At 36.1% G+C, this 26613-nt stretch overlaps 1 protein-coding gene across 2 annotated transcripts in view; it reads left to right on the top strand.

Moving 5' to 3' along the window:
• The window catches only part of syt7a (synaptotagmin VIIa), a 145096-nt gene that overhangs the window by 38980 nt on the left and 79503 nt on the right, over positions 1–26613 (top strand). For both annotated transcript variants that reach the window (XM_042753315.1, XM_042753314.1), the window contains exon 2: positions 21000–21103. In XM_042753315.1, the coding sequence (XP_042609249.1) occupies positions 21000–21103 (104 nt within the window). The remainder of the gene's footprint in view (positions 1–20999; positions 21104–26613) is intronic.

The raw sequence follows: 26613 nt of genomic DNA, 5'->3' as shown, positions 1-26613 counted from the left end.
AAGACACATTACATGCTTATATCGAGTAAAACAGGTCATGTTTAATTGTATTTATTTAACTATTTTTGGTTTACTTGGCTGTTGCCGCTTTGCACTCAGTTAGCTGCAGTGCATTCTGGGATTGTCTTGTAGCTCTAAGGATCATGAATTTGACCAAAATATGGAATCTTAGAAGTCAGCAAAATGATGTGTAATTACATTAAGCTATTTTTACTGACTCATCCGCCACGTTTCATATTTTTTTAATGAGCTTGTCGCAGTGCATTTTTAGTGCATTTTCAGAGCTTTTTAGTTCATGGACTTTTGATGGCCAAACTTATTTGTTGGAGGCACAAACAAAAGTATGTTTTGCAGATCAATAAGCACATTAAAAAGCGTCAGCCGTCTCTCCAATACTCAGTAGTTTCTTCAAGGACACTGTTGGGACACTCTGGGTGTATTTTAAGAAGCGGTTTCTCAAAGAGCCTTTTGCAGTGGAAATACCTTGAGAAAAGTTTCTTTCTTTTTTTTTTTTGACAAACACGTCTAAGAGCCTGTGAGTGTGTACTTGTTTGTACAGCCTAGTGAGTGTGTGCTGATCTCCGGACATGAGACCTGCTCAGAATGGAGAGGGGGACGCAGACACACAGTCCACCAATTACTGCCAAATGTCAGGGTTAAAGAAAACCCAGCGCTGGAGAGAGAGCCTTCATTTGCTCTGGAGAAAATGTCATACTCCGCCTGGTGACCCTCAGGAAAGAGAAGTAGGCAACGAGAAGAAGGGAGGTAATATCTTGGTCTCATTACGAGTTTTTGGGACAGTATCAGCATAAATCCTTATCATTTTTAAAGGACTTTGCATTAATAAGCAGTGTTGAGGAAAGTTACATTTAAAAGTAGTGCATTACAATATTGCGTTACTCCATGAAAAAGTAACTAATTGCATTATGTAGTTACTTTTTGTGGAGAGTAATGCATTACATTACTTTTGCTGTAATTCTTGTCTCCTGGGCTGAGCATGCTTATTTGCCTTTTAATAACGAAAAACCCACGTTATATTTTTGGCAACTGTAAAAGCCCTTTCACACCAAAAGTAAAATTAATAAGCCTAAGGCTGAAGAAGTACATCTGCACCTCACTCCCAATTTCTCTGAACATGGGGACAGGAGAGCTGTCATTTTGAAGTCATTTTGAAACAAAGAAACAAGGGCCAAGTTTAATTCAGTAATTGGGCATCAAAAACCAAAGGGACATCTGACAGAGATACTGTATCTAAATATTTATATTATATGATCAGAAACATTGTCTCTAATGATAATTAAAAGTTATTTTAATGCATTTACACCAATAAATGGTAAAGTTTATTCTGATATTGTCCTGAACCTATAGGGCACTTCCAAACATTGTGAGGACACTGTATCTCGATAGACTGTCAAACACTAAAAAACAACGAGAAAGTGAGACAGAAAAAAATCACACATGCAGGCAGACAGACGACCCCAGATAGTGGATGGCAGCGTCTTCAGACAAACACTTTACGATGTGTTTAATGAGTCCACAGCTCTGCCCCAGTCGATGCTCTTGTGTCGAGGCCAGAGGAGCAGGGATAACCGTCCCCTTCTGGAGCCCGCCGGGCTCGACGTGCAAACTTATCATAAAACATGCTTTACAGGACACTTTAATTCAATGAACAGGCTGAGAGAGAACGAGGAAGAGAAAGAGAGATAGAGGACACCAGGTGCTCATTTATCTTCAGTAATTTGTTTATGGCAAGTGGAGTCTGGCCGGATTTGAGGATGGGCCTTGTGTGTGTGTGTGTAACTGGCAGCGGAGGGAATCTAGGACGTGAACCTGGAAATGTCTCCGTTTGTGGAGCAGATGAGATTCAGAGTCCAAATGGGCTGCTGTCCCTGCTGGAGAATCCAGCTAAAGCCAGCTCAAGGTGCGTGGTGGTTTTACATGGTTTGTAGCTGGTCATTAGCTGGTCTAAGCTAATTCAGGCGGTTAAAAGGATAGTTGAGTTGTTCCTTCATCATTTACTCACCCGTTGAGTCATTTTTTTTCTTTCATGGGAAGCATTAAATGAGATGTTGAGCTGCATTAATGATAATGGATGGGGACAAGGGTTGTCAAGTGCCAAAAAGAACAAAAGTGCATGATAAAATTGGCCATATAGTTTATGGACTATTTTTAGAAGTTAAATGATAACTATACTGTAAAAAATAATCCGTAAAATATACGGTAAAAAACTGGCAGCTGTGGTTGCCAGAATTATACTGTAAAAAATACGATAACACCATTTTAGGTTTAACGGTTTTATACCGTAAAAAATATGGTAACACCATTTTAGGTTTAATGGTTTTACCTTAAATGTACAGTTTAATACCATAATTTAACTGATATAATATTAATATACCAACTTATTGAAGTACTGAAATCTGTTTTGTACCTTACCTGTAATGCACTGGTAACCACCAAAAGCAGGTCACGTGATGAAACAAAGCCCATCACAAGCAGCTTTTAACTAATAAGATACATAGAAGGTGCACAGTGTCATTCACACAAGCACTAAACATCATCATGGTGAGACTCATTAAACTGAAATATGCAATAAACATTAATTTAACAACATTATATGTAACATACAACCCTAATAAACATAACAGATAAGAAAAAAATAAGAATAAACATAGTTATTTCAAAGAAAAAACATCAAATTCAAACAAAATTTAAAATGCAACGCAGAGAATTCTGGGAACATCAGTTTACGTTTTTTTCCCTGTAAATTTTACAGGAAATTACCGTTAACCATTTAACAGGTTTGTACTGTAGCATTTCCACAGTTTTTATTTTTGTTAAAATCATTCATTTTTTACACGGAAGATCTTTCTTGGTGGTTTTGGTCACCATTTGCTTTCATTGTATGAAAAAGAGCAGCTTGGAAATTCTGCTATAAATCCTTTTTAATCAGAAAGTTCAGTAACATTCTTCATTTTTGGGTGAGGTATTTATTTTTCCGTAAGGATTACCAGACATTACTCTTGGTTTTGAGCTGGTAGAGCTGTAAACCATAAAAAAAACAGCACTAAACCGGCTGCCATGTTTCAAAACCAACTTGATTCTCTTAAACTGGTAATTGATGGGATTCACTCCAACATTTAATTTATTTTGCTGTGTGTGACCGCTGTGTCAATATCTTTAGGACATGAGTTTAATTAGTTCTGTATTTGTGCATCTACCTGACCAGCACAAAATGAGTTTCCTACTTTCCATTAAATCTCTTATTCTTCAGTTAAACTTTCAGGCGAGACCTCAACTTTTTAATTAAATCTGGCATGATTCTGTTGTCTTATTTACAGTAGTAAAATAAGGACAATATGGAGAGGGCTGCTTGTGATTGAGATGTCAGCCTAGATAATGATGTCTGAGACCAACTGTTTCCTTTTCTGAGCAGGATGACTGCATCTGCCTGTGATTTAACCAAACACTGTGTGTTTTCAGATGCTGTTTTTCTCCAATTTGGTCTCACAGCACCACATGAATCCTCTAAACATAAACTAGAACGTCTTCACAAATCTAGGCCTCTGGGGCGAGTCGTGTAGGATATCCAACATGTTTTTTTTTTCACAAAATGTACTGTTGTGTTTCTTTAATGGACTGTGGGTGCTGTTATATACCTACAGTAGGGTTGATTTTTATTAATTTTTAAATATATTTTTTGATTAATTAACTTATTTATTATAAAAGTAATGTTAAAACTGTCTTAACTTTTTTTAACCTCGGCTTAATTTTTTAAAGACTTTTAATAGGTTTCGGTTTACCCTTTTCCCAGGCCTAGACTTTCAGTCTTAAATTATGAAAATCCACCCTACAAATATTGTAACATATTTGTAGAACTTATGGATGCCAGTTTCCGCCATAGAATAATAAAATGTTAATTGTTAAAATGAAATGAATAAAAAAAGTTTAAAAAATACAAAAAATAAATTAAAAAAATACAAAAAATTGAATTTCTCACCATTCTAAGTTTATGTCTCACATTTCTCGCTTTTTCTCAGATTTTTTTCACGCAAAAGTTAGTGTGCAGAATTGTGAGATATAAACTTGGAATTCTGACTTTCTCACAATTCCAAGTTTACATCTCACAGTTGAATTTTTTATATCTCAATTATTTTGCTTCTGCTACGGAATGAAAATCAAAAAGGCAGTTATGCGTTTTTCATCTTGACCTTTTTTATTCCCAACAGTGAGTTTGTGAGCAATAACTAAAATTTTTTTTTTTTTTTTTTTTTTTTATTAAACAACAAAGAAAAAATCATTTTTTTTTTTTTTTTTTTGATTTGTAGAGAATAGGAATTTTCGGTGTCATTTATAACCAAGCTGTAATTTTGTAAAATTATGCAAAATATGAAAGTATTAAATTTTTTTTTAATATAATCTTTTTTTACTATACATAAAATGTTCATGTTCTATACATAAAATGTTTTACTATACATAAAATGTTCCTTATAAAGAAAAAATATTCATTTAACATTTTAATGTAATTTCCACCACAGAAAGAGGAAACGGTTTCAAAATAATAATATTAAAAAAAAAATTAAAACACTTCTGTAATGCATATTGGTAACTAGTTAAGTGTACAATGTTTATTTTCTAAAAGTGCCCTTAAAGGAATGGATAACCCCAAAAAAGAAAATTCAGTCATTATTTACTCACCTTCCACTTGTTGCTGGTATCCAAACAGTTGACGGCAGCCACTGACCTCCACAGTTTGGGGAAAAATGTATAACGGAAATCAATGGCAAACCGCCAACTGTCTGGTTACCAATTTTCTTCAAAATATCTGTCTTCAACAGAAGAAAGAAACTCATACAGGTTTGGAACAAGTGGAAAGTAAGCGAATGATGACAGTATTTTGGTGAACTATCCCTTTAAGCTGAGTAAAGCTCAACAGATCATTCCTGAATAGCATTATCAGCAGCTCCTTCTTCTTCCCGCTGAACAGCTGTATCTCTCCTTCCATATCTATTGCTTTTCTCTTCCTCTGCTCCGTCATTCCACTCGTCCCCACAGGGCAGGAGAGTAGGCCGGCAGTAGTTTATCTGTTGTCCTTCATCTTTATGGCTTTATCAGGGAACAACAGAGTGAGACAGTGAGAGATAGAGAGAGAAATTACAGGAGTAGATTATGGCAAATTGTTAAATGAATAGAGTATTGCGCTGAGAGGAAGAGTGAAGGGATGGATAAAAAGATGGACACAGGGAACGAGCAAACATAGGGGAGAAATGAAAGACAGAGAGAGTGAGTCTACAGCGGATGACCATGAGACGAAGCCGAGCGTTTATGAATATGACAGAAGAGAGGCCGTCTGACCTTTAAGCCTTCATTAATCACCGCGCTAATGGGCAAACTGATTAGGAAAGGAGCGTTCACACTCACAGCGATTTGGAGACAAAACCACCACAAGCCATTCATTTGCAGTGAGAGCGAGAGATTTCCAGAGACACAGACCGCAGGCAATGCCACGGAGTTCAGCAGAATTGAACTTTATGCTCAAATGCGATGTGATCTGTCTGTCAGTCTATCTGTCCGTTCCCCTCTGTCTATCCATCTGTTTATTTATCATCTGTCTGTCTGAAGGTCTACCTGTCTGTGTATCTATTTATCTGTCTATCCGTCTGTTTTTAATCTCTCCATCTGTCTGTCTGTCTTTTTATCTGTCTGTCCATCTATTTTCTATCCGTCCGTCTGTCTATCTGTCTGTCTGTCTACCTATCTATATGTCTATTCATTTCTTTTCTGTCTGTCTATTCATCCACCCATCCGTCTGTCTGTCTTGTCTATTTATCTGTCTCTGTCAGTATGTCTACATATCTATCTATTTTCTGTCTGTCTATTCATGCATCCATCCATCTGTTGGTCCTTTTATCTGTCTGTCTGTGTATCCGTCTGTTTTCTGTCTGTCTATCTATTTATCTGTCTGTCTACCTATCTATTCATCCATCTATCCATTTATTTTCTGACTGTCTATTCATCCATCATCCATCCATCCGTCTGTTTGTCTGTCTATTTATCTATCCATTTTCTGTCTTTTTGTCTGTCTGTCTATTCATCCATCCATCCATCCATCCATCCATCCATCCATCTTTCTGTCTGTCTGTCAGTCTGTCTACCTATCTATTCATTCATCCATCCATCCATCTGTTTTCTGTCTGTCTGTCTGTCTGTCTGTCTGTCTATTCATGCATCCATCCGTCCACCCATACGTCTCTATCTATCTATCTATCTATCTATCTATCTATCTATCTATCTATCTATCTATCTATCTATCTATCTATCTATCTATTCATCTGTCTATCCATCTATTTCTGTCTGTCTGTCTGTCTGTCTGTCTGTCTTTTTATCTATCTATTTTTCTGTCCATTCATCCATGTTGATACTGTTAGCAGTGGATTACACTGTCAGTTCATTCATTACATTGTAAAAGGAGGTCAGGTCGAGCGCATTGCAATGTGGGATACAGTATTACACCAGTGTGCTCTGATGCATATGATTCATATGTGTATTACATGCACACAGCTTGAGTATCCATACTACAAAAAAGCTTAGCATTCTACAACAACATACTGAACACAGCCCTGTTTAGATAATTCACTTTAGTGAATCGGTTTGTTCAAACTGATTCATTTGAGTCTCCACTCATTAGTGTTCACCAAAGTCTGCACACAGTATTGCATGTCTCTCTTTGTTGTTATATTTAGTTTCATACAGCTGTTTCTCCATCATGTTTTGGATTTGGGTATTGCTAACTCTTCTGAAAAGCGTGACTGCAGTTTGACTGTAGTTGAAGCGCTTTAAATAATGAGTAGCTTGTGGAGTGACGAGTAGCTTCCCAACACTGATCAGCAGAAGGACAAAAGCACATAATGAAAGCTTTTCATACGCGTGACATAATAGAGAAGATATGACACAGAGAGTTAGCGCCTTTTGTATGCGATGACGGGTGCGATTGTTTCCGTTTAATAGTCTGATCATCTCACGAATGAGTTTTAAGCCTCAGCTGACATTTTCAGTGAGTCGTCTAGGAAGTAGAAAGAGAGAGAGACTGAGGTTTTCAGTTTCTCAGGTCATGCAATATAAATCTCTCTTTAGGCTGAAGCTAAAGCTTTTTATCTACACTAAAGCACACAGTGTGTATGTGTGAAGCCGTCCGCTCTGTTAGTCTGCTACTGGACATTTGATCCTGTATTACTGGATGAAGAAAATGGCAGAAGAAAGAATGGGTGCTGCTGACCCACACCTACATGTGACCTGTATACCGCCGTCCACACACCAACCGATGGAGAAAATGTGTTGAGAGATTCTGGACCGGTTAAAGAGCTTGTGTCATAAGGAATCAACTTTTCCTTGATCTTTTGAGAGCATACTATAACTTAAAGAACTTAAAACTTTCTTCCCAAAACTTTATTTTTTTTCTTGCGAAAACAGCCTTAAATTGTACAGAAGTTTCTGGGAGTGAGTTATTAAGAATTATAATAAATGTTATTATCATGAAATCTAAATTTACATAAGGATGAGAATCATATTTGCATCCAATTGATAATTAATCCACAAGAAACTAAACCCAAAGGCCAGACTATAGCAATAAAGAAAGAAAGAAAGAAAGGTTGGTACAATACCATAAAAAAAAATATTTTAGAAGTTGTGAATCAGGGGTGCCCACACTTTTTTGTGTGGGGATCTGCTTTTCAAATGAGAAACTTACGAGATCTACCAAGTGAAAAAAAATAATACTAAAAAATACTTTTAAAATAAATAAATAAAAAAGCTTATTGGGATGTATATTTATATTGCATTAATTTAAATATTAATTAAAAATATAAAAAATAATGTTAAATTTTTAGTACCCCCATAGAACTGGGCCTGCTTTTACCCTGTCAAAAACATCTCTTTTCAGAGCAAGCCGTTTTTGTAGCATTTTCCTTTAAATGCAAATGAGCTTTGCTGACCCCGCCCCTCTCTTCTGAGCTGCTCTCTGAGAGACTGTTTACTTTAGCCAGATTTATCGTGAAAGTTGCTAATTAGCACATTGTTAGGAAAGGCAATTTGCAAAGATTCTTAAAAAAACTGCTATGTTCATTATTACATCCAACAACAGAACACCTCAATCGCTAAGGAGTCCTTCTTGCTAAACCTGCTCCAGTGTCGAAACAATGGCAGACTGATGACAGTCACTCAGGGCGGGTCTAAGGTACTGTTTTTGTGACATCACACAAATAGGCATCTGAGTTCGGGTTGATTTGAGAAAGGAGTAAAGATTTTAGTAGATTAAAAAAATAAACACTGGGTGGATTTTTATCATTATAGGGTGGTTGTCTACACACACTGCCAACACACATTTCAGTTCAAACAACTTGTAAATGTGCATGTAGCATCTGATGACCCCTTTAAAGCTGCAGTCCATAAGTTTAGCCTCTTTGTCTCCATCTCTGTTTTAAACCTGCAATTGCAGTTACTTGCATAATTATTTTCATTACGTGGGTCGTGCACATACTGTAGACTGAATCTAATGTTTTGAGGAGTATGTGTGTCAGTCAGTGTGGATATTCACTGTACTTCGCAATCACAGATTCTAGACTACGTCTTTGAAAATATGACCCAAATAAGAGTTTTCACCAGATATTGTCGTCTGAACAAATAAGTAACAAGTCTGCCACTTTTGTTCCGACCAACTGAGGAAAAAAGCATTACAATAAATTGCGCTACCAATGGTGATTAAATGTAATGATCAGTTAGCTCACATCACTTTAAACCATGCAAATTATTATTATTGTTATACTTTGTTCTCAAATTATTGTTAACAACATCAGCATTGCATGACTACATGTATGTAGTGTGTATAAAGAGTAGATTTCAATTTCTGTACAGTCTAATCTCTGGGCCTAATTGTCATAACCATTCCAATTTCATATGAAGAAATTATTTTATTTTTAAACCAAAAAGCAGATTATTGTTTCGTAGAACTGGTTCTCTTTAAAATACAAATCTTGTGTAATCCCACGTAGGCTATATGTAATAAGATGCACATTTAAAACTGGAGTATAATCTGATTCTAGTCACTTAAATTGTGTGTCATAAACACATAATCCTTTTTGGATTACAGTCCGCCATCAAAATGATACATTTAATTATTCCAGCTGCTGTGAGAAAAAACGATCCGCCACCTGCAGGATCCACACACACGGTACAGCCTAATAGCCAGGACAACTTCTTTATGTTTGCAGACGTGACGTAATGAGGCGGCAGCATGCTCGAATTTTCAGTGAAATTCCTACCATGCTCTAAAATATGTGCTCTAAAGACTAAAACTTCAAAACATAATTTTTGTTTAATAAACTGTTTTTGGAGTCATTTTTTTTTTCACAGTTGAACACCAAATATGGGCATGACACATAATGTGGGCGGTCTTAATGTATCCATAATTGTGATGTCACACCCATCATTTCTATAAATGGTATTTTTGAACTGGGAAGGAAGTTTTGAGTTTTAAAAAGAAAGCATCAGTATGTTTTCACAGTACAATGAACTTTTATTCAAGAAATGAAGGAACATTCAACCTCTTTCACTTCACAGAACCTTAAAACCCCATTTAAAATGCAGAAACGGCTTTCAGATCAAGTCTATTTAATAACTGCTCTGAATGGAGGATGTTTAGCAGGAAGTGCCGAATTGGCTGGTGTGTTTTTCTTTAAAGTACATCAGCCGTTTCATTCACTGCCGCCCAGCGCTGCTCTCATTCCATGTGCTCAAACACACACATACACACACACCCTGCATTAAAGCTGTCTGTCAAGCGCTGGTACCATCACACATGGGAAGCTGGGGTCACATGACTAGCCAGGGAACAGATTATATTACCGTATCCATGACAACCAGCCAATGAAACCAAAGAGGCGCATCACGATTCAAAACGGCCACAAGAGGAAACAAGTTTTAAAGGGCCAAATTAAAAAACAAAGTACTCGGACCCCGTCTGTTAAACCAGATTAATTACTCTTCCTGTGAGCTCAGGGCACGGTTCTAATTGTTTCATTCAGGTGTTTTAATTTAAGATTATACTCATTTAATAGCCATTCCAGTGGTCAGATGCAGTGTACGGTTATGTAAGTCTCTGGATGTGACGGTTTGGCCACATGAATTGCGTTTGTTTTTGTCCTGTGGCGGCTCACGGATACGGAGCACATGTCTAGTGTTACGGTTCAGCGGGTCGACATGAAGATTTGTACATCAGATGGTGCTGTTAAATGTGATAAAAGAGGACAATGGGCAAACGTACAAAGTTGTGCCGTCTTATTGTTGAACAGGTCAATGGCCTGTTGTTCTGATTTCATTCTTGATGGTGTACAAAGGTGCTGAAATGCATTATGGGTGATGTAGATAACATGACATTGGTTTTATTTGCTTGGTAAGCATTATTTGTTTAGCTCATGCTTTGGAAATGTATCTTTTTCTGTGATGGGCAAGCTGATTTTTTTTTAGCATTTTTATTTTTCAGCATATTCAGCATTTCTTATTATTAATGTCGAAAACAGTTGGCCTTCATATATACACTGAACAAAATTATAAATGCAACACTTTTGTTTTTGCCCCCATTTTTCATGAGCTGAACTTTTTCTATGTACACAAAAGGCCTATTTCTCTCAAATATTGTTCACAAATCTGTATAAATCTGTGTTAGTGAGCCCTTCTCCTTTGTTGAGATAATCCATCCACCTTAGACGGCATGATTATTGCACAGGTGTGCCTTAGGCTGGCCACAATAAAAGGCCACTCTAAAATTTGCAGTTTTACTGTATTGGGGGGTCCGGCAGGGTCCGAAAACCAGTCAGTGTCTTGTGTGACCACCATTTGCCTCATGCAGTGCAACACATCTCCTTCACATAGAGTTGATCAGGTTGTTAATTGTGGCCTGTGGAATGTTGGTTCACTCCTCTTCAATGGCTGTGTGAAGTTGCTGGATATTGGCAGGAACTGGAACACGCTGTCATATACACTCAGGTCGGTTATGACAATGAACTGCAGTCAGGTCGAGACCCCGATGAGGACGACGAGCAGATGAGCTTCCCTGAGACGGTTTCTGACAGTTTGTGCAGAAATTCTTTGGTTATGCAAACCGATTTCTGCAGTCAGCATGCCAATTGCACGCTCCCTCAAAACTTGCAACATCTGTGGCATTGTGCTGTGTGATAAAACTGCACATTTATTGTGACCAGCCTAAGGCACACCTGTGCAATAATCATGCTGTCTAATCAGCATCTTGACATGCCACACCTGTGAGGTGGATGGATATATATAAGCAATTTTGAGCGTGGCATGGTTGTTGGTGCCAGACGGGCCGGTCTGAGTATTTCACAATCTGCTCAGTTACTGGGATTTTCATGCACAACCATTTCTAGAGTTTACAAAGAATGGTGTGAAAAGGGAAAAACATCCAGTATGCGGCAGTCCTGTGGGCGAAAATGCCTTGTTGATGCTAGAGGTCAGAGGAGAATGAGCCGACTGATTCAAGCTGATAGAAGAGCGACTTTGACTGAAATAACCACTCGTTACAACCGAGGTATGCAGCAAAGCATTTGTGAAGCCACAACACGCACACACCTTGAGGCGGATGGGCTACAACAGCAGAAGACCCCACCGGTACCACTCATCTCCACTACAAATAGGAAAAAGAGGCTTCAATTTGCACGAGCTCACCAAAATTGGACAGTTGAAGACTGGAAAAACGTTGCCTAGTCTGATGAGTCTCGATTTCTGTTGAGACATTCAGATGGTAGAGTCAGAATTTGGCGTAAACAGAATGAGAACATGGATCCATCATGCCTTGTTACCACTGTACAGGCTGGTGGTGGTGGTGTAATGGTGTGGGGGATGTTTTCTTGGCACACTTTAGGCCCCTTAGTGCCAATTGGCCATCGTTTAAATGCCACGGCCTACCTGAGCATTGTTTCTGACCATGTCCATCCCCTTTATGACCACCATGTACCCATCCTCTGATGGCTACTTTCAGCAGGATAATGCACCATGTCACAAAGCTCGAATCATTTCAAATTGGTTTCTTGAACATGACAATGAGTTCAATGTACTAAAATGGCCCCCACAGTCACCAGATCTCAACCCAATAGAGCATCTTTGGGCTGTGGTGGAACGGGAGCTTCGTGCCCTGGATGTGCATCCCACAAATCCCCATCAACTGCAAGATGCTATCCTATCAATATGGGCCAACATTTCTAAAGAATGCTTTCAGCACCTTATTGAATTAATGCCACGTAGAATTAAGGCAGCTCTGAAGACGAAAGGGGGTCAAACACAGTATTAGTATGGTGTTCCTGAAAACAGTATATATGCACAGTAGCCAACATTTGAAGTGGATCAAAAGTTTTCATCAAAGTATATATATATATATATATATATATATATATATATATATCCTTGCTGAATACAATAATTATTTCCTTTAAAAAAAAACATTACCCAAGACTACCCCAAAAAGGTAGTGTATATTGTAATGGATGATAAAATAAAGCAGGAAAAGTCTGACTTGAGCCAGCAAACACCTGCCTAGAAACCTAAGATATGTTGATGGCAGTATTTGCATGGGCGGCTAAAATCTGGTTTATTATTGTTTTGTTTTGGCTTTTTTATGTTAAAGTGCTACAAGTGGTGCAGCTCAGTGAGTTGAAGCCTGTGCACTAACTGCTTTGAATATTTGAGAGGAACAAGCAGATTACATAAGAGCACCGCTGCTAATAACTCCTCATAATAATCAGAGTAGCTAACAACAACCAATAACAACATATTTTTTATCACCACAATACAAAAGAAGGACGTTTCACCTTCTTACACACACATCTCTCTCCGTCTTTGGCTTTCTTTTGCTCTCTGGAAGTCTAATTTGCTCCGTTATCAAATCCTATAGTCAGATAAACTGAACTAGCAGAGCAAATTGAAATATCATATGACCCACAAATGACAGAGAGAGCTTAAACTCTGACAGAAAGATTTTTAAGTGCTCATACATTTATTTATCATTTTAACCCCTAAGGTCCACTTATTCCTTTTTTTTTTCCGTGAGTGTGTGTAATCATATTTGTACTCATGTGTAAAGCATTAAGCCTTTGACTAAAAATAGACTGTTTTGCTGCTGTACTTTATTTATTATTATGGGTTCAGTACAAGTGTATTTATGTATTTAACCCATAATCAAATTGAAGCAAATTGGGCCATTTTTTGCAGGATTTAAAACCAAAATGTTAATATTAGCTTGTGTATTATTTGAGCTGTAAAGCTGTTTTAATGACCATATTTACAGTCATTTTAGAGTTGATGGTGTAAATCAGCAGTTAAGCAGCATATTAGAATGACTTCTGAAGGATCATGTAACACTCAAAACTGAAGTAATAATGCTGAAAATTCAGCTTTGATTATTCCAAACCTTTGACATCCGTACATGTGAAAACTTACTGAAGTTCCTCCCTAGTCCGTTACAAAGATCTACTCAAACTAAACCGTGATGTAGACTCATTTACACATCAACGATGGCTATTTTTGCTGTGTCGGGTCATACTGAGGTAATAAGCAGAATAGGAAGCAGAATAGATAATATTATTCCTAAAAAGCATAAAAGCGGTACAAAGTTGTTATCAGGAGCTTTAATGCAGCGCTGCGAGCTCAAACTATAGGCTACTGCCAGAAAATCATTAAGAGTCAATCATGGGAGCTAGTAGTGTGTGTGTGTGTGTGTGTGTGTGTGTGTGTGTGTGTGTGCGTGTTTGTTTGTGTGAGTCTAATGCACTTGAGCTCTAATCATCTTCTCGTACCTCTGATAAGACTAATACACTCAGGATCTCACACAGAGACCAAACACACACACACACACACACACACACACACACACTTGGAGAGCATAGTGTTGCGCAGAGCTTGATGTTTCTCCATCGCTTACAGGAGATGTAATGGAGATCTCTCGCTCATGATGTGTGTGATGTAAATCTCATGCAATCTGTTTCTCTGAAAATTCTTTGGGAGGCATAAAAATAGACAGAAAATCAGTATAGAGAGCTATAAAATGAATGTGGTCTTGGCAGTTCTGAGTATAGTTTAAGACTCTAGATGAGACAGGTGAGAGATCACTGGGATGTTTTTCTCTCGGAAACACCAGCAGAAGACTGCGTTTGTTCAGTTTCACTGCAGGGAGAATCTCAGAAAAACTTGTCCTGGCCAAGTTCTTGCCAAAATAAAAAAATGAATAAAAAAAAAAAGATAAGAAATTAAATTTTGCATTAAGAAAATGAAGCCTATTTTAGGATCATTCATATTTTTGTCCATGTTATCATTATTCATAATAATGAAATACATTTGACTCCTCTTAATTCTTTCCACTAATTCATTTTTGAGTTTTTTTTTTTTTTTTTTTTGTATTCATCTTCAAAGTCTGTTCAACAAATATTACCTGAATACTATTTCAATAATTTACCTAAAAATCACTTTATTATTATTATATCAATAATTATTATTGTTTTATATTATTATTAGTAATGCTGCTACTACTACTATTATTATTATTCATAATAATATAAAAAATTATATTTATTTATTTGTTATATAATGTGATGATATAATAAAAAATAAGAATATATTCATAATTGTCAACAAATACTAAGTAATAAAATACATTTCTATTAAAATGTATAACAATTGTTTAAAATATTATTATTACTATTATTATTATACTACCAATAAATATTACTGTTTTATATTATTAGTAGTAATTCTGCTACTACTACTACTACAAATTCTGCTTTTCTTCTTATTATTATTATTCATAATAATACAAGAAAAAAATATTTATTTATCTTATAATTAAAAATAAAAATATATATTCTTAATTGTCAGCTGCTAAGTACTATTGAAATAAAATACAAATATATAAAATAGAATAAAAATTATTATAATTATTATCATCGTCATATTACCAATAAATATTATTGTTAGTAATATTGCTACTACTAATAATTATTAATAATATTATTATTATTCGTAATAATATAAAACAATAATATTTATTTATTTGTTGTATAGTAATGTGAAATTATTATTATTGTTATTATTATTATTATACTACCAATAAATATTGTTGTTTAATATTATTATTAGTAAAGCTACTACTACTCTACTACCACTTTTACTACTACAACTACTATTAATAATTATTATAATTATTATTATTATTCATAATAATATAAAACAATACTATTTATGTATCTGTTTTATAATAATGTGAAAATAAGAATATATTCTTAATGGTCAACAAGTACTATCTAAATACATTATAAATATATAATAATAATAATAATAATAATAATAATAATTATTATTATTATTATTATTATTATTATACTACCAATACATATATTATTATTAGTAATGCTACTGCTGCTACTACTACTTACTACTACTAATTATTATTATTATTATTATTATTATTATTATTATTATTATTATTATTATTATTATTCATAATATTATAAAACAATAACATTTTTATCTGATGTATAGTAATGTAAAATAATTGTAATTGTCAACAAACACTATCTAAATAAAATATAAATATATAATAACAGCCTAAATTATTATTATTAATTTTATTATTATTATTATTATTAATAATAAGAATAATAAGCATTAACATGTATTTATTTGCTTTATAGTAATGTGAATTCAGATCATTTTGTTTTTATTTAATTCAAAATATCTTTAATATCTAAAACATCAATGTTCTCTCTTTTGATTTTGGAGTGTAATATGACTTTAAACCATCATGTTGTTGTCTAGAAGAAACAGCTGAGATATTAAAAAGATCTGGTTTGAGGTCTTTATTTCCCGCCGGCTTTTCTATTGTGCTTTTACACCGTGAAGTTCTGCATTTTTTCGAATCATCTGTGAGGTTTTGGATACTTAGAGGGCGGAGAGCGAGGTATTGTCCGTCTTTGAATAGAGCAGATTCACGTCTGTGAGGTTTCAGTGTTATTACAGCCAGACTTCTTCATAAATCAGAGATCAGAATCACATGAAGCACTCGCGGTGGCCGCCTGAGACGAACGTTATCTTCAGACGCAAAACAATAACCAAACTTCTCCTTATCTTTCTCCGTCTGTCTCGTCTAACTGCACACTATTTAGGTGAAGAAATAGAGGGCTCCAGTGGTGTGTGTGTCCTTCAGCGAGGATGCTTTCTCTCGTTTAGATTTCATCAGCCGTACTCCTCCTCTGGCCGGAGGCGCAGACGCACCTTCATCCTCCCGTTCCCCTCTTCTGCTCCCTGGGGTCAGCAGCGATTACACTGACACACACTCTGATAAAAGACTCAGATATATGTGTGTGTGAGACACAAACATAATCTACTGCTCTGTGTCTTTCTCAGATAAAGGTGAAGGTTGTTTTGATGAAGGCTAAGGCCTCACCAAAACGGTCCAGCATTAAGCAGGATTTGCTATGAAACCTGTCTTCCTTTAGATCAAGTGGGACTAGGCCATAGATTTAACCCCCAGGGACACAAAATGATTATCATAATTATATATTTTAAGAATTTAATTTGAATAATTCACTAAATTAATTTTGAAAAAATATTTTTATTTAATGATTTAAATGAAATAAGCAGAATTCATTTTTGTGTAAACAATTTGCTAAATAAATTCTTGAATTTGACAAAATATTGTTGCAGTCAATCACACGTGACAGTACTTAACGCTTCTGCTTGACTTTTTTATTTTCAATTTATTTTCAATTTATCAATTATTTGTTTTTAAATTTAGTTTAGTTTTTGTTTGATTTGCACTTTTTATTCAATTTATTATTTTTTTATTATTAATTATAAATATATTATATTAATTATATTAATGAATAATATTATTTTGTATAAACTATAATAATATATATGTATATTATTTTATATATATATATATATATATATATATATATATATATATATATATATATAATTACATTTCTTCATAAATTTCCATTGTGCATGTTTGCATGAAATACCTCTTTGTACTGTAGTTAAAATAGCTTTGTGCAAATCTCATTTTATTTGTGAACCAGTTTTCTGTTTGTAAATCAATGTGCGTTTCTTCATGAATTTGCCGCTTTGTCAGAATACATGGCCAGCAGAGGAGAGAGAGATGCTTCTTGTGTCTGTTTACAGTATCTACCAGCAAAGACTAACAGGGTCATGCTAACTAGCCAAACCTTGACCACTTGGTTTGAGCTGCCCTAAAAGCTTAGGCTACACATTATGTAATGCATACTTTGGTAGTATGAATAAAAACATAAATAAATAACAGCACAGAGCAAGAACAGTAAGCAATATGCAATGTTAAATGTGTAAAAAAAAAAAAAAAAAAGTGTTGTATTTTATTATTAGTTTTAGTTTATTTAGTTTTTAGTTTTTTAGTACTTCAACTTTAAACAAAAATAATAAATGTTTCCTTCGCATAAAATAGTTTTATTTTATTTATTTTTATTTTATTTTATTAAGTAAACAGTAAGTTTTTGTGTTGTGTGTTTTTGTATTTTTTTTTTAGTTTCAGGTTTTTTTTTTTTTTTAAAGGTTTGTTATTAATTTTTATTTATTATTTTTAATTTATTTCATTTTAGTAATTTTAGTACTTCAAATTAAACTAAATGCAAATAATAAATGTTGCCTTGGAAATGAACTGAATTAGAATAATTTTGTAAAATATTTATGTTAGTTTCAGTTAATGTTTTTTTTTTTTTCCAAGTAACAGAAAAGTTTATTTTTTCTATGGTTTTAGTTTGCGATAATAACCCTATATGTATATATAACCCATATTATTAATTATCATAATAACATTTTTATAATAATAATAATAATATAATATTGAAAATAATAAATATATAATAATAATAATAATAATAAATATAGGAATAAAGAATTTATACTACTACTACTACTACTACTAATATTGCTGTTCTAGGACTCGAGGAAATACTAAGAAATGTTCAATAAAATCATATGATTCATTTGCAATGTGAAGTTAAGTGCATTGCATTGTTGGACCGTTTTTTTGTGCACTGCATTTTAATGAAGGTAGTAGCTCAACAATATTCCATGCATGTAGAAAATTCACATACTGTGCACTGTATACATACTTCATACTGTAAAAAGTAGTATGGTAGTATGCAATTTCAAACACTCTGTTTTACTGGAGCAAATCTGGATGATATCTGGATGAGTTTCCGGCATTAAGTCAGTGTTGAAAGCGATTTCACCTCAGTTCATGTTTGTAGAGAAATGCAACTGGTTTTTCAAAAGTTGTGAACTGTTTGTATGGGTGAGAGAGAGTCTGTAAGAAAGAGATAGAGAAAACACAATCCTTTCCCCAGAACTACTACTTCAGTGTCTGATTATAACAGACGAGAAACAATGAAAGAAAAAGATAAAGCGACTTACAAAAGTATGTGGACACCTCAAACTGTCGGAATGTAGATAACAAAATATAAAAGCTGGTGACATTTATTCATAAAAAACAAACAAAAAACAAAACAATAAATAAGAAATGTTTAAAACAAAAAAAAAAACAAAAGATGAAAATAATAAAGAAGAAAACATTGTGTTCGTTTGCTCTGTGGTTTCTAGGGTGTTCGGACTGTATTGCTACCATAGGTGTTCTTCATTTATGTTGCTATGTTATGTTGATTTTCCTTAGCCAAAAAAAAAAAAAGAATAATAAAATAAAATGTACTTCAGATTAAATATATATTTTTTATATATTATTAAAAAATACATTTTTAATTAATTAATTTATTTATTTTCCACAATCTTTTCTATTAATAAGAATATTTATGACAGTATAGCATTGTTGATGTGGAACTTCTGCTTTCATTTCACAAGGTTGTGCTGGAACAGCAGATCAAAGAGCCTGTGTATTATACAGACACACACACACACACACACACACACACACACTGACTGCTTGAGTGCATCACACTTTGTCCCTTCAGTTCACAGGAGAGATCAATCTTAAACGTTATTCACTCTTTACTCCTGTCCCTCCCTCCCCTCAACCATCCATCCATCCCTCCATCTCCTCCCTACACCTCCATCAGCAGATGTGTCCATTCATCACATTTTGTCAGGTTCCTTCCTGTCTCTGTCTGTCTTTTTCAGTTCTGTCTGTCTCTCTATGTGTCTCACATCTGTGGCCCTCAGCACTGATCTGCATGTTATACCTACTGTTTCCTTTGTCAATATGTATCCTATCGCAGGCACTTCTGGCTTAGCAAGCTGCATTTCATGTGTCATTGTCAATTGAAACACAATCTATAGTCTATGTAAGCATGTGTATGCAGACTCTATTAGCCACATATTGATTTTATGTGTTGTTATGTTACGAAATGTCTGACTGCAGTCATTAGCTCGAACTGTTGAATGCCAGTTTTCTCTCTCAGCTCATTTACTGCAGTTTGAAGAGCAACACAGTGAAATCCATTTAGAAAACCTTAAATACCACCAAAGTGCACACTACCAAGAACACCTTAGTAACCACAGAGCAACATGATGAAAACACTCAGAACATCTCGGCAACTGCGTAATAATGCCTTGGAAACCACATAGAAAAAAGCTGTGGTGACTTCCCAACTCGCAACTACCACCCTACTGCAGCCTACCTAGAACACCCTAGTAACTGCATAGCAACATCCTACCCTTAGAATTGTTAGAACCATACCTTAGAATACCTTAGAACCTCATAGCAATGCCCTAGCAACCACATACTGTAGCTACCACCAAGCAACATGCTGAAAACCACTTGGAATACCTTAGAAACCGTCTAGCAATGCCCTAGTAACCACATACTGTAGCTACCACCAAGTAACATGCTGAAACCCACTTGGAATACCTTAGAAACCACCTAGCAATGCCCAAGCAACCACATATTGTAGTTACCATCAAGCAACATGCTGAAAACCACTTACAATACATTAGAAACTGCATAGCAGCTCCCTAGCAACCACATATTGTAGCAACCACCAAGCAATGTGCTGAAAACCACTTAAAATACTACATAGCAACTCCTTAGCAACCAAGTACTGTAGCAACCACCAAGCAACATGCTAAAGACCACTTAGAATTCCTAAGAATCCGCATAGCAACTCCCTAGCAACCACATGCTATAGCAACCACCAAGCAACATGGTAAAGACCACTTAGTATAGCTTAGAAACCGCATAGTGATGCCCTAGAGACCACATACTGTAGCAACTACCAAGCAACATGGTAAAGACCACTTAGTATAGCTTAGAAACCGCATAGTGATGCCCTAGCAACAACACACTGTACCAACCATGCTGACGACCACTTAGAATACACTAGAAACCGCATAGCAACTCCCTAGCTGTAGCTACCACCAAGCAACATGATGAAAACCACTTGGAATACATTAGAAACCACATAGCAACTCCCTAGCAACCAAATACTGTAGCAACCACCAAGCTGCAAGTTGAAAACCACTCAGAACACCTTTACATCTGCATAGCAACGCCCTGGTAGCCAACATCCTAGCAACACCAGTTTTGTACATGCACTAACAGAGTCTTCAGATAACACTTTCTTCAGTGAATATAGTACCAATCTACAGTAGTTGTGTTTTTGACATGTTGATCTTGCATTTGTAAGTGTTCGATATTGATACAGTATGTTTTTGGGCTTGGTGTATCTCATATTTTTATATCTAAAACTCTAATCTCTGTCCCTATTTCCCTCTCCAATCGTCTTTTTCTCCCTTTCTGATTTTGTTCTCCAGTCACATTTTTTCCCATCGTCGAAAATATCGATCCATCTTTAGGACGTCAGAGGCTTCATAAACTGTTAGCGTTCTTGTAGGAGTAAATGTCAGACTGTTCCCCCGTGCTTGGATATTAACATTGTGTGTGTGTTTCACAGGCTCCGTCTCTTTGAGCGTGCTGCTGGTGTCGTTGGCGGTAACCGTGTGTGGCGTTTGGCTGGTAGCTCTCTGCGGCGTCTGCGGATGGTGTCAACGCAAGCTGGTGAGTTACACACACACATTTAAAGGGGTCATATGATGCGATTTCAAATATTCCTTTCTCTTTGGAGTGTTAAAAGCTCTTGGTGCATGAAGAAGATCTGTAAAGTTGCAAAGACTAAAGTCTCAAATCCAAAGAGATATTCTTTATAAAAGTTCAGAGTCAACCACACCCCCCTAAAACAGCTCATTCTAACACCCCCCCCCCCCCCCCATGTCTACGTCACGATGTGGGAAGATTTGCATAACGCGGCCCAAATGTTCACGCAAAGAAAGAATGTGTAACTTTTATGCCGCCATGTTGTGGAGATGCTGTGTGTTTCCTTGTGAAAGTTTGGCCTTCCAAAAGAGGACACAACTAGAAATCAGTGGTTAAGTTGTATTTACAACACTGTTCCAGAACACTTCAACCCAAATATTTAGATGTGTGCAGTGCATTTTATGGAGGATTGTTTCCTGAACCTGGGAGAGAAGGCTTAAGCCTGGGAGAATTCACTGAATTCTCAGTTAATTATCAACTTTGTCTCAGATGTTTCTTCTCAAAAACAAGTGAGCAAACAGAGGACCTACAGTATTTGTATTTTTCTCTGTGTTGCTTAATAATCAGGATTTTGTAGTAAAATGTGAAATAATAATGTGGTCTGCATGCTGATTAATCAGTGTAAAGGCTTATTGATTAGGACGGTCCCGCGGCTCATTACACAGATGGAGTGGAACCACGCAACACGGCTCTTCACCGACTCTTTTTTTTGGCTCACATTTGTGAGTCAAAGCTAATTGATTCCTGAGGCGTGTCATGCATGTACCCCAGAGAACCCTAGAGAGTGAGTCAGCTGTATGAGCGCTGTATGTACTTGTGTTTGATGTGTGTTTGTGTGTGTGCATGTGTTTTAGAATGTACAGCTGTTACAGCAACTCCATAGCAACTTGCTAAACACTACAGAGAACGCCTAGCAATGGTCAAGCAGCCACCCAGAATACCTGCTAACAAAACTACAACATTTTGCTTTGTTACTGAATGAATGAATGAATGAATGATGCAACGCCTGGCTCATTAAGACAGTGATTTGCCGCCACCTACTGGCGGTTTTATTTTTAAATCTTCAAGTATCACTTCGATTTGCCATAATTAATTGCTTTATTTATTATATTAATAATACACTTAATGAAATGTTAAGAATATGATATAAATTAATAAGTATGACACACAATTAATAAGAATAGAAAATCTTTGCCTCTATAAAGGTAAAAAATGCACCTGTAAATCCATGTAAGAGGGCAAATAGTGTCCTTCAATAGAAAAGGTGTGAATGCAGTCTAAGTGGAAGAGAGGGGTTACGCAGAAAAATGTTAAATGCCCCAGGGAGAACGCCGCTGTAAAAAGTTTGAGAACCACTGACTTAGAATACCTTAGACACTGCATAGAAATGCCCTAGCAACCAAATATTGTAGCTACCACCAAGCAACATGCTGAAGACCACTTTGAATACCCTAGAAACCGCATAGCAACACCCTAGCAACAACATACTGTAGCAACCACCAAGCAATGTGCTGAAAACCACTAAGAATACCTTAGAAACAGCATAGCAATGCCATAGCAATCACATACTATAGCAACCACCAAGCAACATGGTAAAGACCACTTAGAATGCATAGCAACTCCCTAGCAACCACATACTGTAGCAACCAGCAAGCAACATCGTGAAAAACACTTGAAATACCTTGGCAACCACATAGCAACACTGTGGCAACCATCCAGAGCATCCTAGCAACTGCAAAGCACTACAAAGAACTCTGAACACTTAACTACCACCTACATACACCCTAATAACTGTATAGCAACCACCGATCAACATGTTGGAAACCACTCAGAACCTTTTGGAAACAGCATAGCAACACCCTTGCAACCACACAGAACATCCTATCAACATTTTCCTCATTAAATGTAGTTTATTAAGTTTTGTAAGTGTTTGATATCACACTCGTTCAACGTGTTTCCTTGGTGACGTCACGTTAGGACTCGAAAGGGTTTTCTCCAGTTTAAGGCTGAAAACAGTGACCTGTAAGTTCAGCCTCATGACCGCTGATCAGATTTTAAATGGCAGCGCTGATTGGAACGACCTTGAGCGACCTGAAAGGTGTTTCAAAGTGAAAGAGCCATTTCCCATTTACGCCAGCAGAAGCCAAATACTTAATTGAACATGCCGGCAGATGTCACACGTACAGGCAATCGTAAATTCAGCCAGATATCCTCAGCCACAACTGTACGTGACCTCTGACCTTATTCCACCCAGAAGAGTGACCACAGGCAATCACAGCAGGTGTCACAAGGTCATTGAGCTCACACATGCCCTCTCAACCTGTGCGTGCATGTGTGTGTTTTGGTTAGTGAGGATGTGCACATGCATACTAACAAGCATACTAACAAGTGTGTGTGTGTGTCCATGCCTGAGGAATGAATTTCTGTGTTTACTTGGCTATACTTTGGAGACCTTCTTTCAAGGATGCCCTCAAATTTAAAAATTCATAATTGAAGCAAGTAATGTTTATTTATTTGTTTGAATACTACCATATATGGAGCAATTTTTGGCTATGCTTAATCTGTAATTCATTACACTTTCTCTGTACTGAGTCTATAATATAAGCAAACTTCTTAAAGCGGAAGCTCATCGAAAAATGAAAATTTGCTGTTAATTTACTCACCCTCAGGCCATCCAAGATGTAGATGACTTTTTTCTTCAGTAGAACAGTAAAGAAGATTTTTAGCTGAAACTGTGATTGCAAGTCAGCAGCTGCCTGTACAGGTAGTTGAGAATAAAACAATTATATCAAGAAACACAAAATGAATACCCATGGCTCCTGACGATATATTGAGGTCTTATGAAGGAAAACAATTGGTCTGTGCAAGAAACTGGACTCGAAATGAGCCAAAATACTAGCGTATATGATCCAATGATGAATGAACTCATTTAGCACTCCAGTTCAGGTGTTCCAGTTCCAGTCCAGTTCAACACCAATTTTTCATTTTTGGGTGCACTGTCCCTTTAAAGGTGGTTATAGATGGTTTAAGATGGTCTCCCAGCCTGGTCATGCCAATATTAAGTTGGTCTAGCTTTGAAAATCTCTTTAAAAGCAGCCAGCGGACCGAACTGATCATGTGAAAATTGCTGTGTAAGACCAGCAAACCATCTGAGTCTGATTTACAGTGTTTTGTTATTATGACAGTGGCTAAGTGAATGCATGTTTGTGTGTGTTTTGGTGCTCAGAATGCTTTGTGACCTTGTGTTCGTCAACTTCAACAGGAAATGACCTGCACTTCAGCAGGAAGCAGCACCTGTCACTGCCTCATTAAGCTCAGATGGGTCACCTCTGCCAGTAACATTAAGCTAAATTTAGCGGTTAGTTGGATGTGTTTTAAAGGAAGACTAATAGTTATTTTGCTGAGAGTGTGTGTGCTGATTGAAAGTGTCAAATCAATGTTATTTTAGTGGTATGAACTTTATATACTATAATAGTTTTTAATATTTCGAGCTTTTTATATTTTTATATATATTTTACATATATTCAGGTTTCATTTATTTTTATTTCAGTTTTAGTTTTAGTAACATTAAGTGTAAATATTAGTGCTTCAACCTAAACAAGGCAGCATTGAAATTTTTTGTTTAGTTTAAATTCTTTATTTAATATTTATATTATATTTAATGCCTGCTTTATTTCAGTTAACTTGGTTGCTAGGGTGTTTTGAGTTATGAGCATGTTGCTATGTGAGGGTTTTGCTATGCAGTTGCCAAGGTGTTTTGGTTTTTAGTGTGTTGCTATGTAGTTGCTAGGGTTTTTTGAGTTGAGTTATGTGAGGGTGTTGCTATGCAGTTGCTAAGGTGTTTCGGGTTCTTGGCGTGTTGCTATGTAGTTGCTAGGTTTTTTTGAATTGAGTTATGTGAGGGTGTTGCTATGCAGTTGCTAAGGTGTTTCGGGTTCTTGGCGTGTTGCTATGTAGTTGCTAGGGGTTTTTGAGTTGAGTTATGTGAGGGTGTTGCTATGCAGTTGCCAAGGTGTTTTGTTTTTTTAATGTGTTGCTATGCAGTTCCTGGGTTGTTTTGAGTTATGTGTGAGGGTGTTGCTATGCAGTTGCCAAGGTGTTTTGTTTTTTTAATGTGTTGCTATGCAGTTCCTGGGTTGTTTTGAGTTATGTGAGGGTGTTGCTATGCAGTTGATAAGGTGTTTTGTTTTTTTAATGTGTTGCTATGCAGTTCCTGGGTTGTTTTGAGTTATGTGAGGGTGTTGCTATGCAGTTGCCAAGGTGTTTTGTTTTTTTAATGTGTTGCTATGCAGTTCCTGGGTTGTTTTGAGTTATGTGAGGGTGTTGCTATGCAGTTGCCAAGGTGTTTTGTTTTTTTTAATGCGTTGCTATGCAGTTGCTGGGTTGTTTTGAGTTATGTGAGGGTGTTGCTATGCAGTTGCCAAGGTGTTTTGTATTTTTAATGTGTTGCTATGCAGTTACTGGGTTGTTTTGAGTTATGTGAGGGTGTTGCTATGCAGTTGCCAAGGTGTTTGTTTTTTTTTTAATGCGTTGCTATATGCAGTTGCTGGGTTGTTTTGAGTTATGTGAGGGTGTTGCTATGCAGTTGCCAAGGTGTTTTGTTTTTTTTAATGTGTTGCCATGCATTTGCTGGGTTTTTTTGAGTTATGTGAGGGTGTTGCTATGCAGTTGCCAAGGTGTTTTTTTTTTTAATGTGTTGCTATGCAGTTGCTGGGTTGTTTTGAGTTATGTGAGGGTGTTGCTATGCAGTTGCCAAGGTGTTTTGTTTTTTTTAATGTGTTGCTATGCAGTTGCTGGGTTTTTTTGAGTTATGTGAGGGTGTTGCTATGCAGTTGCCAAGGTGTTTTGTTTTTTTTAATGTGTTGCTATGCAGTTGCTGGGTTGTTTTGAGTTATGTGAGGGTGTTGCTATGCAGTTGCCAAGGTGTTTTTTTTTTAATGTGTTGCTATGCAGTTGCTAAGGTGTTTTGAGTTATATGAGGGTTTTCCTATACAGTCACAAAGGTGTTTTAAGTTGCTGATAGCGTGTTGCGTGCTGTCAAACATAAATAATGTGCTGAAGTTTAATATTTACTGTTCGGAGTTTTGGTAACACTTTATTTTGACAGTCCACTTTAGACATTATACTACCAGTAAATAATGTTGCAACTAAATGTCAGCTAGCAGTCATTAGAGTATTAGTAGACTGTCTGCTTAATATCTTCTAACACTTTATTTTGATGGGTTCACAACATACAACATACCATATTTGGACGGTAATTGTTTCTCACGGGACGTAAGTCATTTTCACCATTTACAGGGGGTAGTCGGTGATTTAATTGCCATCTGAATCAAGAATGTTGGTGTTTTTCTCTCACCACCCTTGTAAAAATCTCCAGCCGAATTACCTACTGTTTTTTGACAAACACCAAGGTTGTGTGGTAATTTAATTGTGTTTACGAGAAGAATTCAGTGTTTAAACCCTTTTTGAGCACT

This window comes from Cyprinus carpio, chromosome B25, assembly GCF_018340385.1.
Source record: "Cyprinus carpio isolate SPL01 chromosome B25, ASM1834038v1, whole genome shotgun sequence".
NCBI lineage: Eukaryota > Metazoa > Chordata > Actinopteri > Cypriniformes > Cyprinidae > Cyprinus > Cyprinus carpio.
The sequence above is the reverse complement of the archived record's forward strand: the minus strand, read 5'-3'. Positions and strand labels throughout refer to the sequence as shown.